The sequence below is a fragment of the Chelonia mydas genome, chromosome 3 (genome assembly GCF_015237465.2).
Source record: "Chelonia mydas isolate rCheMyd1 chromosome 3, rCheMyd1.pri.v2, whole genome shotgun sequence".
Classification (NCBI taxonomy): Eukaryota; Metazoa; Chordata; order Testudines; family Cheloniidae; genus Chelonia; species Chelonia mydas.
Genome location: NC_057851.1, coordinates 100,316,266 through 100,329,135, shown reverse-complemented (window position 1 = coordinate 100,329,135; position 12,870 = coordinate 100,316,266). Strand labels below are relative to the sequence as shown.

The 12,870-nt window shown below is 42.6% G+C and overlaps 1 protein-coding gene across 2 annotated transcripts in view; it reads right to left on the bottom strand.

Moving 5' to 3' along the window:
- PDE7B (phosphodiesterase 7B) overlaps positions 1-12,567 on the bottom strand; it is a 277,534-nt gene extending 264,967 nt beyond the window's left edge. For both annotated transcript variants that reach the window (XM_027820564.3, XM_043542966.1), the window contains exon 1: positions 12,181-12,567. In XM_027820564.3, coding sequence (XP_027676365.1) covers positions 12,181-12,201 — 21 coding nt within the window. In that variant the 5' untranslated portion in view covers positions 12,202-12,567. The remainder of the gene's footprint in view (positions 1-12,180) is intronic.
- Between the last annotated feature and the right edge of the window lie 303 nt (positions 12,568-12,870).

The following is a 12,870-nucleotide window of genomic DNA, read 5'->3' as shown; positions in this document are numbered from 1 at the left end:
GGTGGATGTACAGGTTGTGTACAAAGAGTTATAGATATGTGCTAGAATTGTGTTCCTAACATGTATTTGGAAAGTAGAGCCTAAGTCATGCATGGGCCAGACAAAGAAATGTGATTTCACCTGCTTGAACGTGTGTCTCTGATGTAAATTAGGCAAGTAGTACCAAAGACAAAGAAAAGCACATTTACATGCAACATAAACAAAGCCATTAGGAGAGCAAGTGAGTCAAGATGACCACTTAATCTTCCCACGGGATGGAGGATGCACCGCCAGGAAGCCTGCCTGCTGCTTGTAACAGGGTCAGTGAACATTGGGAGATATAAGCAGAAACAGAAGGCCATGATGGTAGCCATGACTTGGATGATTAAAGGGGCCAAAGCTCTTAAAAATCACAGAACGCTGGAGCCTTCAATCAAGGGGTTGAAGTCACTGGAAACTGTGTTTAGATGAGAAATCTGCTTAGGCAAAGATTGTAACTGGCTGAAATTAAGTTTTAGTCTTAGAAGCGTATTTTTACTTTTGTTTGCTTGTAACCTTTTCTACCTTTATTCCTTATACTTGGTATCACTTACTCCTATGTCCTTTTGTTAAATAAACTGGTTTTAATTTTACTATAAACCAGTTCAGTGCACGGATTGAAATAAGAGTGTTTGTCAAACCCCAGTTCTATTAATGAGCTGCAGTGTATTGTCTCTTTAAAGGAGCAACAAACTTGGTAACTTCTCTAAGTGCTCAGTGAGAGGCCTGGGCACTGCAGGGAGACAGTCTGGGGAAAATTTGGGACTGGAGGGTATAGGGGTCACCATGTAAAAAGTAACTGGACAGTGGAAGCCAGTATGTGACCCACATGCTTGTCAGCCGGCTGTTTGTGTCAGCTGGCTGTGAGTCACAGCAGCAGAGCATTTGAGGTACCCAGAGTTGCAGGGAGGGTTGTGACACAACCCCTTACTGGTCTGGGTTGCACCCAAAAGTGTCACAGAGCCATATCCATTTACACCTTCGGAGAATCTGAACCATTGTGATTCTTAATGTTTCATTATTCTTTTAAATGCTCCAGTTCTCTTCTTTACAAAACAGGTCAGCAGCTCTATAGTAACAAAGCAACTGTGCACATGAGAAAAATGTTTAGTAAAGAAATACATTTCACTTTCATGTTTCCAAGCATTTATTACGGACATCTTCTATTTTAAGATTTTTTTGAAAAAATCACGGAATCTTAGAATTCAGCAATGGAAAAAGACATTGAGGCACAGAACCCCTCCCTCTTTCCATGCACAACTACAGTATATTTTCATCTACTTTGTCTAATCCAGCTTTAAATGACCATTTAAAAAGCACTGTGATTACTCAGAGGACAATAACGAGGGACAAGAAAAAGGATTTTAATCACAGCTCCCCCTCCATGGCTTGGGTAAACAATGCTCCCTCACCATATCTCCCTACTTCTCGTTGGCTGATGCCTTGCCAGCTCTCTCATCTTATTCAATCAGCTTTTGTCACTGTTTGAGGGAAAGTTTTATTGGCTTTCATATAGTCATCTGATTACCATATAACAAGAACTAGAAGCTGTCAGATTATTTAAATGTATGGTAGAGGTTCTGTCACCCCTTGAACATTACTATTAATAGAAGCTCAGATATTATAGCAATGAGTGAAACAGAAATGCCTATGAATGAATAACACTGAGTCAAGGCTTGACCCATGGTCCGAAGCAGGATGGGGCATGATAGCCTCTTTTCAACACCTGTTATTTACCAGTTATCTCAAAACCAAGAGCATGCCAGGTGACTCACAGAACACAGAGCAGACATAGGCCCTCTCCAAGAGAGCCAGTGCTAGCTCACTGGGGGCCCTATGCAGGAATATTTTTGCTCCTCCCATACTAAAACAGGCAAGTTCTTATAATAATAAGCAAATAGCGGGCCCCCTTGAGTTGCTCAGGACCCCAACAATTGCTTAGTCTGCTTACGCTTAGTGCTGGATTTGCTCTCCAAGGTGATGTTATGCATCCCTTTCTCATCTCCCTACCAGTCCAGGCCCCATAGAGTCCCCCATCTCCCAGAGCTGCCCCCATACTTAATATGCTTTCATTCCAGCCTGGCTATCTCATAGATTTAGACTGGAGTGGAAGAGCTGGCTTTGCACTACGGAGATTAAAAGAAAAACAAAAACCAGCCAATCAGATGGTGCCTATATTCAATGGCATGGGCCAGGCTCCTAGATGCAGAGGCACCTGTGGCTGCTTCCTGAGTCTCTAGTAGATCCTGAAGCTCTTCCTCTGTGGAAAACAGGGAGGGGACCCTATTCCCCTCCCTTCCGCAGGGAAGAAAGGTAAGCAGCAGGATACGGACCCTGGACTTCAGGAAAGCAGACTTCGACTCCCTCAGGGAACAGATGGCCAGGATCCCCTGGGGGACTAACATGAAGGGGAAGGGAGTCCAGGAGAGCTGGCTGTATTTCAAGGAATCCCTGTTGTGGTTACAGGGACAAACCATCCCGATGAGTCGAAAGAATAGTAAATATGGCAGGCGACCAGCTTGGCTTAATGGTGAAATCCTAGCGGATCTTAAACATAAAAAAGAAGCTTACAAGAAGTGGAAGGTTGGACATATGACCAGGGAAGAGTATAAAAATATTGCTCGGGCATGTAGGAAAGATATCAGGAGGGCCAAATCGCACCTGGAGCTGCAGCTAGCAGGAGATGTCAAGAGTAACAAGAAGGGTTTCTTCAGGTATGTTGGCAACAAGAAGAAAGCCAAGGAAAGTGTGGGCCCCTTACTGAATGAGGGAGGCAACCTAGTGACAGAGAATGTGGAAAAAGCTAATGTACTCAATGCTTTTTTTGCCTCTGTTTTCACTAACAAGGTCAGCTCCCAGACTGCTGCACTGGGCATCACAAAATGGGGAAGAGATGGCCAGCCCTCTGTGGAGATAGAGGTGGTTAGGGACTATTTAGAAAAGCTGGACGTGCACAAGTCCATGGGGCCGGACGAGTTGCATCCGAGAGTGCTGAAGGAACTGGCGGCTGTGATTGCAGAGCCCTTGGCCATTATCTTTGAAAACTCGTGGCGAACGGGGGAAGTCCCGGATGACTGGAAAAAGGCTAATGTAGTGCCAATCTTTAAAAAAGGGAAGAAGGAGGATCCTGGGAACTACAGGCCAGTCAGCCTCACCTCAGTCCCTGGAAAAATCATGGAGCAGGTCCTCAAAGAATCAATCCTGAAGCACTTACATGAGAGGAAAGTGATCAGGACCAGTCAGCATGGATTCACCAAGGGAAGGTCATGCCTGACTAATCTAATCGCCTTTTATGATGAGATTACTGGTTCTGTGGATGAAGGGAAAGCAGTGGATGTATTGTTTCTTGACTTTAGCAAAGCTTTTGACACGGTCTCCCACAGTATTCTTGTCAGCAAGTTAAGGAAGTATGGGCTGGATGAATGCACTATAAGGTGGGTAGAAAGCTGGCTAGATTGTCGGGCTCAACGGGTAGTGATCAATGGCTCCATGTCTAGTTGGCAGCCGGTGTCAAGTGGAGTGCCCCAGGGGTCGGTCCTGGGGCCGGTTTTGTTCAATATCTTCATAAATGATCTGGAGGATGGTGTGGATTGCACTCTCAGCAAATTTGCGGATGATACTAAACTGGGAGGAGTGGTAGATACGCTGGAGGGGAGGGATAGGATACAGAAGGACCTAGACAAATTGGAGGATTGGGCCAAAAGAAATCTGATGAGGTTCAATAAGGATAAGTGCAGGGTCCTGCACTTAGGATGGAAGAATCCAATGCACCGCTACAGACTAGGGACCGAATGGCTAGGCAGCAGTTCTGCGGAAAAGGACCTAGGGGTGACAGTGGACGAGAAGCTGGATATGAGTCAGCAGTGTGCCCTTGTTGCCAAGAAGGCCAATGGCATTTTGGGATGTATAAGTAGGGGCATAGCGAGCAGATCGAGGGACGTGATCATTCCCCTCTATTCGACACTGGTGAGGCCTCATCTGGAGCACTGTGTCCAGTTTTGGGCCCCACACTACAGGAAGGATGTGGATAAATTGGAGAGAGTCCAGCGAAGGGCAACAAAAATGATTAGGGGTCTAGAGCACGACTTATGAGGAGAGGCTGAGGGAGCTGGGATTGTTTAGTCTGCAGAAGAGAAGAATGAGGGGGGATTTGATAGCTGCTTTCAACTACCTGAAAGGGGGTTCCAAAGAGGATGGCTCTAGACTGTTCTCAATGGTAGCAGATGACAGAACGAGGAGTAATGGTCTCAAGTTGCAATGGGGGAGGTTTAGATTGGATATTAGGAAAAACTTTTTCACTAAGAGGGTGGTGAAACACTGGAATGTGTTACCTAGGGAGGTGGTAGAATCTCCTTCCTTAGAGGTTTTTAAGGTCAGGCTTGACAAAGCCCTGGCTGGGATGATTTAACTGGGAATTGGTCCTGCTTCGAGCAGGGGGTTGGACTAGATGACCTTCTGGGGTCCCTTCCAACCCTGATATTCTATGATTCCATGATTCCCTGGGGTCTAGCTCTGTAATGAAGCCAGGAGACCAAAACCCTCTGCATGGGAGCAAGGTGTTTGGGAGGGTAGGGATCTCATGTAAATATGCTTCCAACAGCATCACACAAACAACCTTCTGGGATCCCATCCCTCTTTCAATGGGTTGGGCCCTCAGAGACTAATGAGGCCCTTGCCGTCTCTTATTTGAAAATTTTAAAAAAATGAAAACCCTAAATAACCCCTGTATAGGTACTGCATTCAGGGGGCTGTGGAATGAAGAAAGTAACAAATACTAGAGTAGGGCCCCCCTCTTTTAGAAAACGGAGAGTTCCTTGGGGATGGGGCAGAGGGAACAATGGTGATTACACGGTGATCCACTGTTGTCTCCGAACTGTCCTGCAGCCAAAGCCAAGGTATCTTTATTATACTGTTACAGGAGTACATTCTTATGAGGTACTCCGTGATGCTGGCCATTCACCAGAGGGAATCTGCCTTACACTCCCTTCTTAGAAAGGCAATGGCTATCAGCAATATCTCCTCCCTGAAATCTAGCAGGGGTGGAATCACTGACTCAGCTCTGGGCAGTGACAAGAACTTAGACAGATGTATAAATGCTTAACAGATGCTCCTCCCTCAAAGTGTGTTTATGCTTCCAAGAGGAAGAACACTATGGAGACTGCTTTGACCCACTGAGTTTTACTGGAGACTCTCTGCTTGGTCTCACCTAAGAGGATTAACAGACACCACAGTGAGGTTTGATTAATTTGTTATTAATAGGGCTGTCAAGCAATTAAAAAAATTAATCGCAATTAATCGCACTGTTAAACAATAGGATACTATTTATTTAAATATTTTTGGATGTTCTCTCCATTTTCAAATATATTGGTTTCAACTACAACACAGAATACAAAGTGTAGAGTGCTCATTTTATATTTATTTTTGATTACAAATATTTGCACTGTAAAAAAGAAATAGTAATTTTCAATTCACCTAATACAAGTACTGTAGTGCAATCTTTTTATCATGCAAGTTGAACTTACATACGTAGAATTATGTACAAAAAATAACTGCATTCAAAAGTAAAACAATGTAAAACTTTAGAGCTTACAAGTCCACTCAGTCCTACTTCTTGTTCAGCCAATCACTCAGTCAAACAAATCTGTTTACATTTGCAGGAGATAATGCTGTCTGCTTCTTGTTTACAATGTCACCTGAAAGTGTGAAGAGGTGCTCTCATGGAACTGTTGCAGCCGGCGTCTCAAGGTATTTACAAGCCACATGCGCTAAAGATTCATATGTCCCTTCATACTTCATCCACCATTCTGGGGGACACGCGTCCATGCTGATAAGTTCTGCGCAACAACAATCCAAAGCAGTGCGGACCAACACATGTTCGTTTTCATAAGCTGAGTCACATGCCACCAGTAGAAGGTTGATTTTCTTTTTTGGAGGTTTGGGTTCTGTAGTTTCTGCATGGGAGTACTGCTGAAGCATGAAGGGGCATACGAATGTTTAGCATATCTGGAATGTAAATACCTTGCAATGCCGGCTACAAAAGTCCCATGCAAATGTCTGTTCTCATTTTCTGATGACATTGTAAGCAAGAAGTGGACAGAATAATCTCCTGTAAATGTAAATAAACTTATTTGTTTTAGCCATTGGCAGAACAAGAAGCAGGACTGAATGGACTTGTAGGATCTGAAGTTTTACACTGTTTTGTTTTTGAGTGCAGTTATATGACAAAAAAAATCTACATTTGTAAGTTACACTTTCATGACAAAGATTGCACTACAGTACTTGTATGCGGCAAACTGAAAAAATACTATTTCTTTTGTTTATCAATTTTACAGTGCAAATAATTGTAATAAAAAATAATATACACTTTGTTTTCAACTAGAACACAGAATACAATATATATGAAAATGTAGAAAAAATCCAAAAATATTTAATAAATTTCAATTGGTATTCTATTATTTAACAGTAGGATTCAAACTGCGATGAATCACAATTAATTTTTTGAGTTAATTACATGAGTTAACTGCAATTAATCGACAGCCCAAGTTATTTTGGATATTATGCGTCCAATAGTATTGTTGTGACTAATATACATCTACTAACTAAACAGACAATAGCACCTTAGCTCTCTCCTTTTAAATATTGGTTTCCTATTCCTAACATAAGAACCTACTTAAAGAACAAGGGGGAAATAAGCTGCTAGTTTTTGCCAGATAAGAAATAGATGATGAAATGTGAATTTACTTACCTCTGTGCAAGCAACAGAGCTCCCACTATCCCTTTAATTAGGAGAGACCATCCACTTTGTTTATCTGCCCAGGCAACCTGGTTGTCTAATCTGAGTGGATGTCACCCACCTGCAAGCCTCTCTGTTCAGAATGCCATATTGCAGTAGTGCTAAGTGCACTCCTGTTTTGTACGTAAACAAGCTAAGCCCTGCATCCTCATCAATCCTTACTCAGGCAAAACTCCCACTGGGAGGAAGGATGGAATAAGACCTGACTCAGAGCGCTGACTCCTTTGATGAGTTTATTATAATCAGTTCAAGACTATGTAATAAAACATGACATGAAGAGATTATTCATATCCTGCCAAAAATATTCTGTTCAAAGGGGATTTCTCAACCCCAGTGTCTAAGGACAGCATCTCTCATGTTATATAGTACATGAAATAGCACCACCAGACCATTTGGTCACTGGTTTTTGAGGACTGTCACTGGTTTTTCACGCTACCATTTTGAAACATGAGCCTGACTTCAGTGGAATTCACTCCCTTACACTATTTGGCTTGGTGTGTTTACTTCACAATGTCAGTATATCAGCTATAAGTCATTCAGGATACAGAACAGCAGCTCACTTGCAAGCCCTAAACTCTGAACCCCAGCAATCCACCTGCTGAATCTACAGCCAGCTTCATGAAAGAGATGGACAAAATATAGGTTTGGGGAGTTTAATATGTTTTTTGATTTGGGCTTTTGGGTGCTACTGGAATACAAAGAGTAAGACAAAATAAAATTGAACAATGTTGCAAACAATTTACAGCATGACAAAAAAAAAGGACATCCGAACAAAACAATTTTAAAGGAAACTGGCCTTGTTTGTGATTCAGATAGAATCAACAGTTCATAAATATCATATCGTAAATTAGGGCACTCTGTCAGGAGATCTGAGTTTTACCTTTTAATCTACCACTGATGCACTGTGGAACAAGGGGCAAAATTTTCAGTGCCAAACTAATAAAAATGGCCTCTAGCTTTTGGTGCCTCAGTTTTTGGCAGTCCACCCTTAGATGCTTAGATACTTTGTATCTCAAGGTAGGCACAGAAAAATCGACAACAACCAGGCACTAAAAGTTTGAGGCCACTTTCCAAAATGTGGGCCTAAGTGCCTCTGTTTCTCAGTTCTAGCATGTATAAAATGGGGGTAAAATGCTTACTCAGCTTCATGAAACACTTTGAAATCTATGGATAAAAAGCACTGTGTCCCTGCTCAGTATCATTAATATCACATCCTATCTAAATTACCAATTTACTTTTCTTTGAATCAGCTGAATAAAATTCCCAGAGCTAAGAAGCAATTTTATAGAATGCTGAAGCTTTAAGCTTGCTTAGGGTTGACAAATCCGTAACGTTGCTTGTCCTCATGATGATTCAACACTATTAATTATCAAATAAAGTCATGTTATTTGAGCTAAGTATTATGCTAACAGACAGATTTTCAACAGCGTGGACCAAATTCAACCCCTGAACCAAATTCATCTAATTCCCTGAGCATAACGCTCAACATTTACTGCCTCATAGGAGTACAAACTGCCTCAGGCAGTGGTTCCCAAACTTGTTCCGCCGCTTGTGCAAGGAAAGCCCCTGCCGGGCCGGGCCGGGCCGGTTTGTTTACCTGCCGCATCCGCAGGTTCGGCCAATCGCAGCTCCCACTGGCCGCAGTTTGTTGCTCCAGGCCAATGGGAGCTGCTGGAAGTGGCGCGGGCCGAGGGCACAAGCGGCGGAACAAGCTGGGGAACCACTGGCCTAGGGAGGTCATGAAAGCTACTTCACTGGATGTTTTCAAAAGGAGGCTGGATAGCCATCTGTCTTGAATGGTTTAGACACAACAAATCCTGCATCTTGGCAGGAGGTTAGACTAGATGATGCTTGTGGTCCCTTCAGAATCACACGGTTCTGTGATCCTGTGACACCAATCCAGAGAATGAAGTGATAGCCTATAAGCACAGTTTCCAGAGTAAAACTATACACACAGTATTTCAGAATCCACTTTTTGCATGCTTAGAGGAGAACTGTCACCCCTTTGACAGGTTTAAAATATTTCCTATCAAATTATTTATCACCTCTGAATTAAAAAGGGAAAACAAAAGCTTTAGCACTAGAAGTATGAGCCTTGTTTCATATCTCTGCCCTTTATGAACCTAAAGTTTTCTGGTATGTCTCCTGGTGTGATAAGCAGGATTAGGCTCAGCTTGGTTACAATTCTGTTCTCTAGCAGAGAGTTGGCTGAAGCTAGTTGGCCTGACCATAGTCTACTATGGTAGACCTCTCTTGGCCTTGGGATGTGGGGGACAGCAATTCTCCCCTCCCCCCCCCGGGGGGGGACTGGAAAGTGGAAAAAAAGATCTTATCATGCCCATATAAAATAACTCATTTTGTTCTAAAACATGTTAGGGACCTCAACTCCCCCATCTCAGATGGCAATCATATGGAGGACTGCAGAAACTTCCATGGAAAAAACAAGGGAAGAAAAAGGAACCTGGATAAACAGTGAGTTACTCAGAGACCTCTTTTATATGAGGTCCCTGCCTATCAACCCCAAGTGGCTCGGCATCAAGCCCTCATTTTCCCCTGAGCACAATCATGCTCAGGATCTACTGGCCAGGTGCACAGCCTGCTTACAAGGCAATCTTATGGGTCTTATAAGCAGGTCTCAGGTTTTGACCCATTGACAGTAATGATGTGGTTAATATCTGGTACATCTGTTCTACAATTCTAGCTGTATAGGAAATTATGAGTCCAGAGAGAGTTTTCCAAGTTAGACTCAAAATGACAGGATAACTGTACTCAAATATCAGGAAAGATCAATTTTCAAATTGTTTATTCTTACAGTATTTTTTAAACATTAGTAGAAGAACCTAGGGGTAGGGAAAGGGAACCATACACTGTTAAATGTCTCCTTTATAGTTCATAACTGAGATGAAGATACTGGAAAGTCAGTTTGCTTAAATAATCTAGCCAAAGCTATGGTAAGGGCAAATCAAGGACTGTGCTTCACAAGAGAAAGGCATCTAAGTTTGGGGGTATTAGGGGAGGAAGCAGCTGCCATCATGCAGTATATTTTATACGCCGCCACTTTTACAGGATTCAAAATTTCACATTGTAGCACTGCTCTTTGACACATTGGATCAAATTCAGTCTTGGTGTACTCAGCCCCAACTCTACTGAAATCACTGCAGTCACACCGGTGCTAATCTGGCCCAACCTAGTCAACCAACCTCATAATAATTATCTGCCTTTCCTTTGATTTAAAACTTTTTACAGCTCACTCCCTTCTTGGGACTCGTTCACTGGGGCAACATGCCTGCATCATGCGAAAGTTTAGCTTTGAGTCTTCATCTTGCTTTTGCTGCTATATGCAGAATGCTCAGAGGAAGCACCTTAACCAAACTAGGCCATGATTGACAAGGTTCAGTGATAGACTGTGGTCTGTTTGCGTGAAATGCACTTGACCTGCTTTGTCATTAGCCCTACCGTGTGTACAGTGCCACAAAACGCTGTGGTAGTTAACACTTCTTCATAAACTAAAATTAAGACCCGCTGGAAAAGTCTTAGAAAATGAAGCAAGTAATTTACCGTATTTATAAAATTATTACGAACGGATGCATTGCATATGGCTTTTTCATGTAGTTTAGAAAACTGAGACTTTTCTATTTCTTATAGAATTCTCAGACTCTCCCCTTTCACCCCCTCCCTCTAAACCAATCAGTTTAATTCTATAATACACATTTTACACTTTGCTAGCCTCCCGCTCCCCCAATATTACCCTGGAGAAACAGTGCTTTGGCTTTCTGAAGCTAGCTGACATTTTCATGTAAAAGTCTTTGGGGTGGTGGAAGAGTAACAGTTCATCTAGCTGTATAGGAAACTCTTGACTTTTGGTGGCTGGTTGATATGGAAAAAAGGATGCTTTGGCATCTCAAAAGAGATGTGGCATTAAAGAGTTTATTAATGACAGCCCTCTTTGTTCCTGCAGCCATCAGTGAAGATACAGCAAAGGAAATGGAGGAGCTGCAGTTATGCATTTGCAATACACAAAGTCCTTGTTTTCCCACTAGGCACTGCAGAATAGCAATTGTCCATTCACAGCACATAGCACATCCTCTGCATTTCAGAGCTAATATTTTTGCAGTCCTTAAGCTGGTGAATTTGAGACTAGCACAGTTAATTTTTTTCTTAGTCCTTTGAAGTGCACTACATGAGCTACTAGTGCTCAGCTGATGTTTCTGGTTATATGACCTGACTATAAAAGATATACTTTTTGTGAAATTAAGAAAAAGCTTTTGTATACACAGTAACATTGTCAAAGTGGCTCATATGATCTTCCATTCCATAACTTGAGAAAGCCTGAAGATTGCTACCAATGACCTGACAAAAGCATATACATTTACTCTGCATTTTAATTTAATTAGCAACAGAAATTGGCTGTTTGGACAGGATTTTTTTTTTTTTAAACGCACAAGAGCTCCTTGGTTAAGTGGCTCCTCCTCTTGCATGCTAGAATCACACTCCTGAAAACAATGTTAGTTTTATGTTAGCTGTTGCTCTCGTTTCCTGCAGCACATACCGTTCACTGTAATACTGCAATAGTCATTCAAGTTTGACCACAGGCTGCCCAAAGATTAATTGAACCTATAAGTCATTAAGTAGCCATCAGGTTGCGTTAGTTCAGTTTCTAATTAAATTTCCACTTCTCTAGCTAGCTGGCAACAGCGATCTGAAAAGTGGCGATGACAGAACACAAGCAATTTCCCCTGCCCCCATTTTTGCATATAAGTTAAAGCAGGAGCTTCGTTTCCACTTGTGACTTTTAAATCCAGAGCAAGTAAAGCATCCTAAGCATGTAGCAATAAAATGAAGTGGAACATGTACTCCCCAAAGAATCTATACTTCACTGCTCTATGTATTTGTCCCCAATCCCCCCTCTCTCTCTGCTCGCGTCTCAAGCCAACTCAAAAACACCCTCAAGGGACAGGACTGAGTCCTCCTTTTCACACCCCCTCCCCCCCATCCAACGAAGTGAACCAACTGCAAGGTCTTTGCTCATGCCATTGAAATGTTAGGACTGAGGACAGCGTACAGGAAAAGCAATCTCACTTTCCTCAGTGGGGTCATAAAGTGCTACAATGACAGAACCTCTCTTTCCTTTTCTTTTGCCCTCAAAGGGTTAAATTAACACAAGTTAAAACGTCCCGCTGCCTTGAAGAAAAAGGGAGGAAATTCAAAAGCCGGTTGCTGTAGTAACAATCACTAATAAAAAAAAAAAAAACACACAAACCATTTTCTCCAAATAAAAGTATTATCTCCCTCCCCCACTTTGCACTTTTAGTTCCTCCTTAAAAAAAAAAAAAACACCATGCTGCCTCTTTTAGATTTGCTGTACATACCTCAACCATTAAACAAGACATTTAACCATAGTGGCAGTTCTGTGACCTTTGAATGCCGTGAAATCTCTAAGCGGTGCAGCTCGTTCATGAAGACTTGTACCGCAGAATCCAGCAACTGCATCCAGGATTAGGGATATCATTAAGTCACAACAGCAACTAAAGATGGGGGGGCGGGAAACCCAGACAAACCCAAGAAGCCAAGAGGCTCCGCGACTCGCTACTACAGAGTGCACTTTTCTCCCAGGCAAGTGCTGGGACGGAGCGGAGCTTGCTGCAGTCTGACTGACCGCGCTAGCAGGCAGAAGGCCGTGCGCGGCTGGGAGGTGCTGTCAACTGCCACAAGCAAGGCAAAGCAGACCAATCGGCGGCAGCACTGTCAGCTCGCTGGAGTGGAGCCTTTTCTGTTTATGTTTCCTCATTTCCAGAGTGACGTCAAAGGGTTTAGTTTTTCCCCTGCATGTGCTATTCATTTTAAAGGACTACTATGGGAAGAATGTGGCAGTGATTTAGGCAGGCTACCCCACTCAAAAGCCACCGGAGCCACACTTTATCAGTCCTGGATCTCGCTTGGAAATTCTTTGCAGTCAGATGTACCAGAAAGATCCAAAATATCCAAGCAAAACAGGGAAAGAGCCATGTAGATAGGGATATATTTATGTGCCCTTAAATGAACTTAAGACATTTCATAGT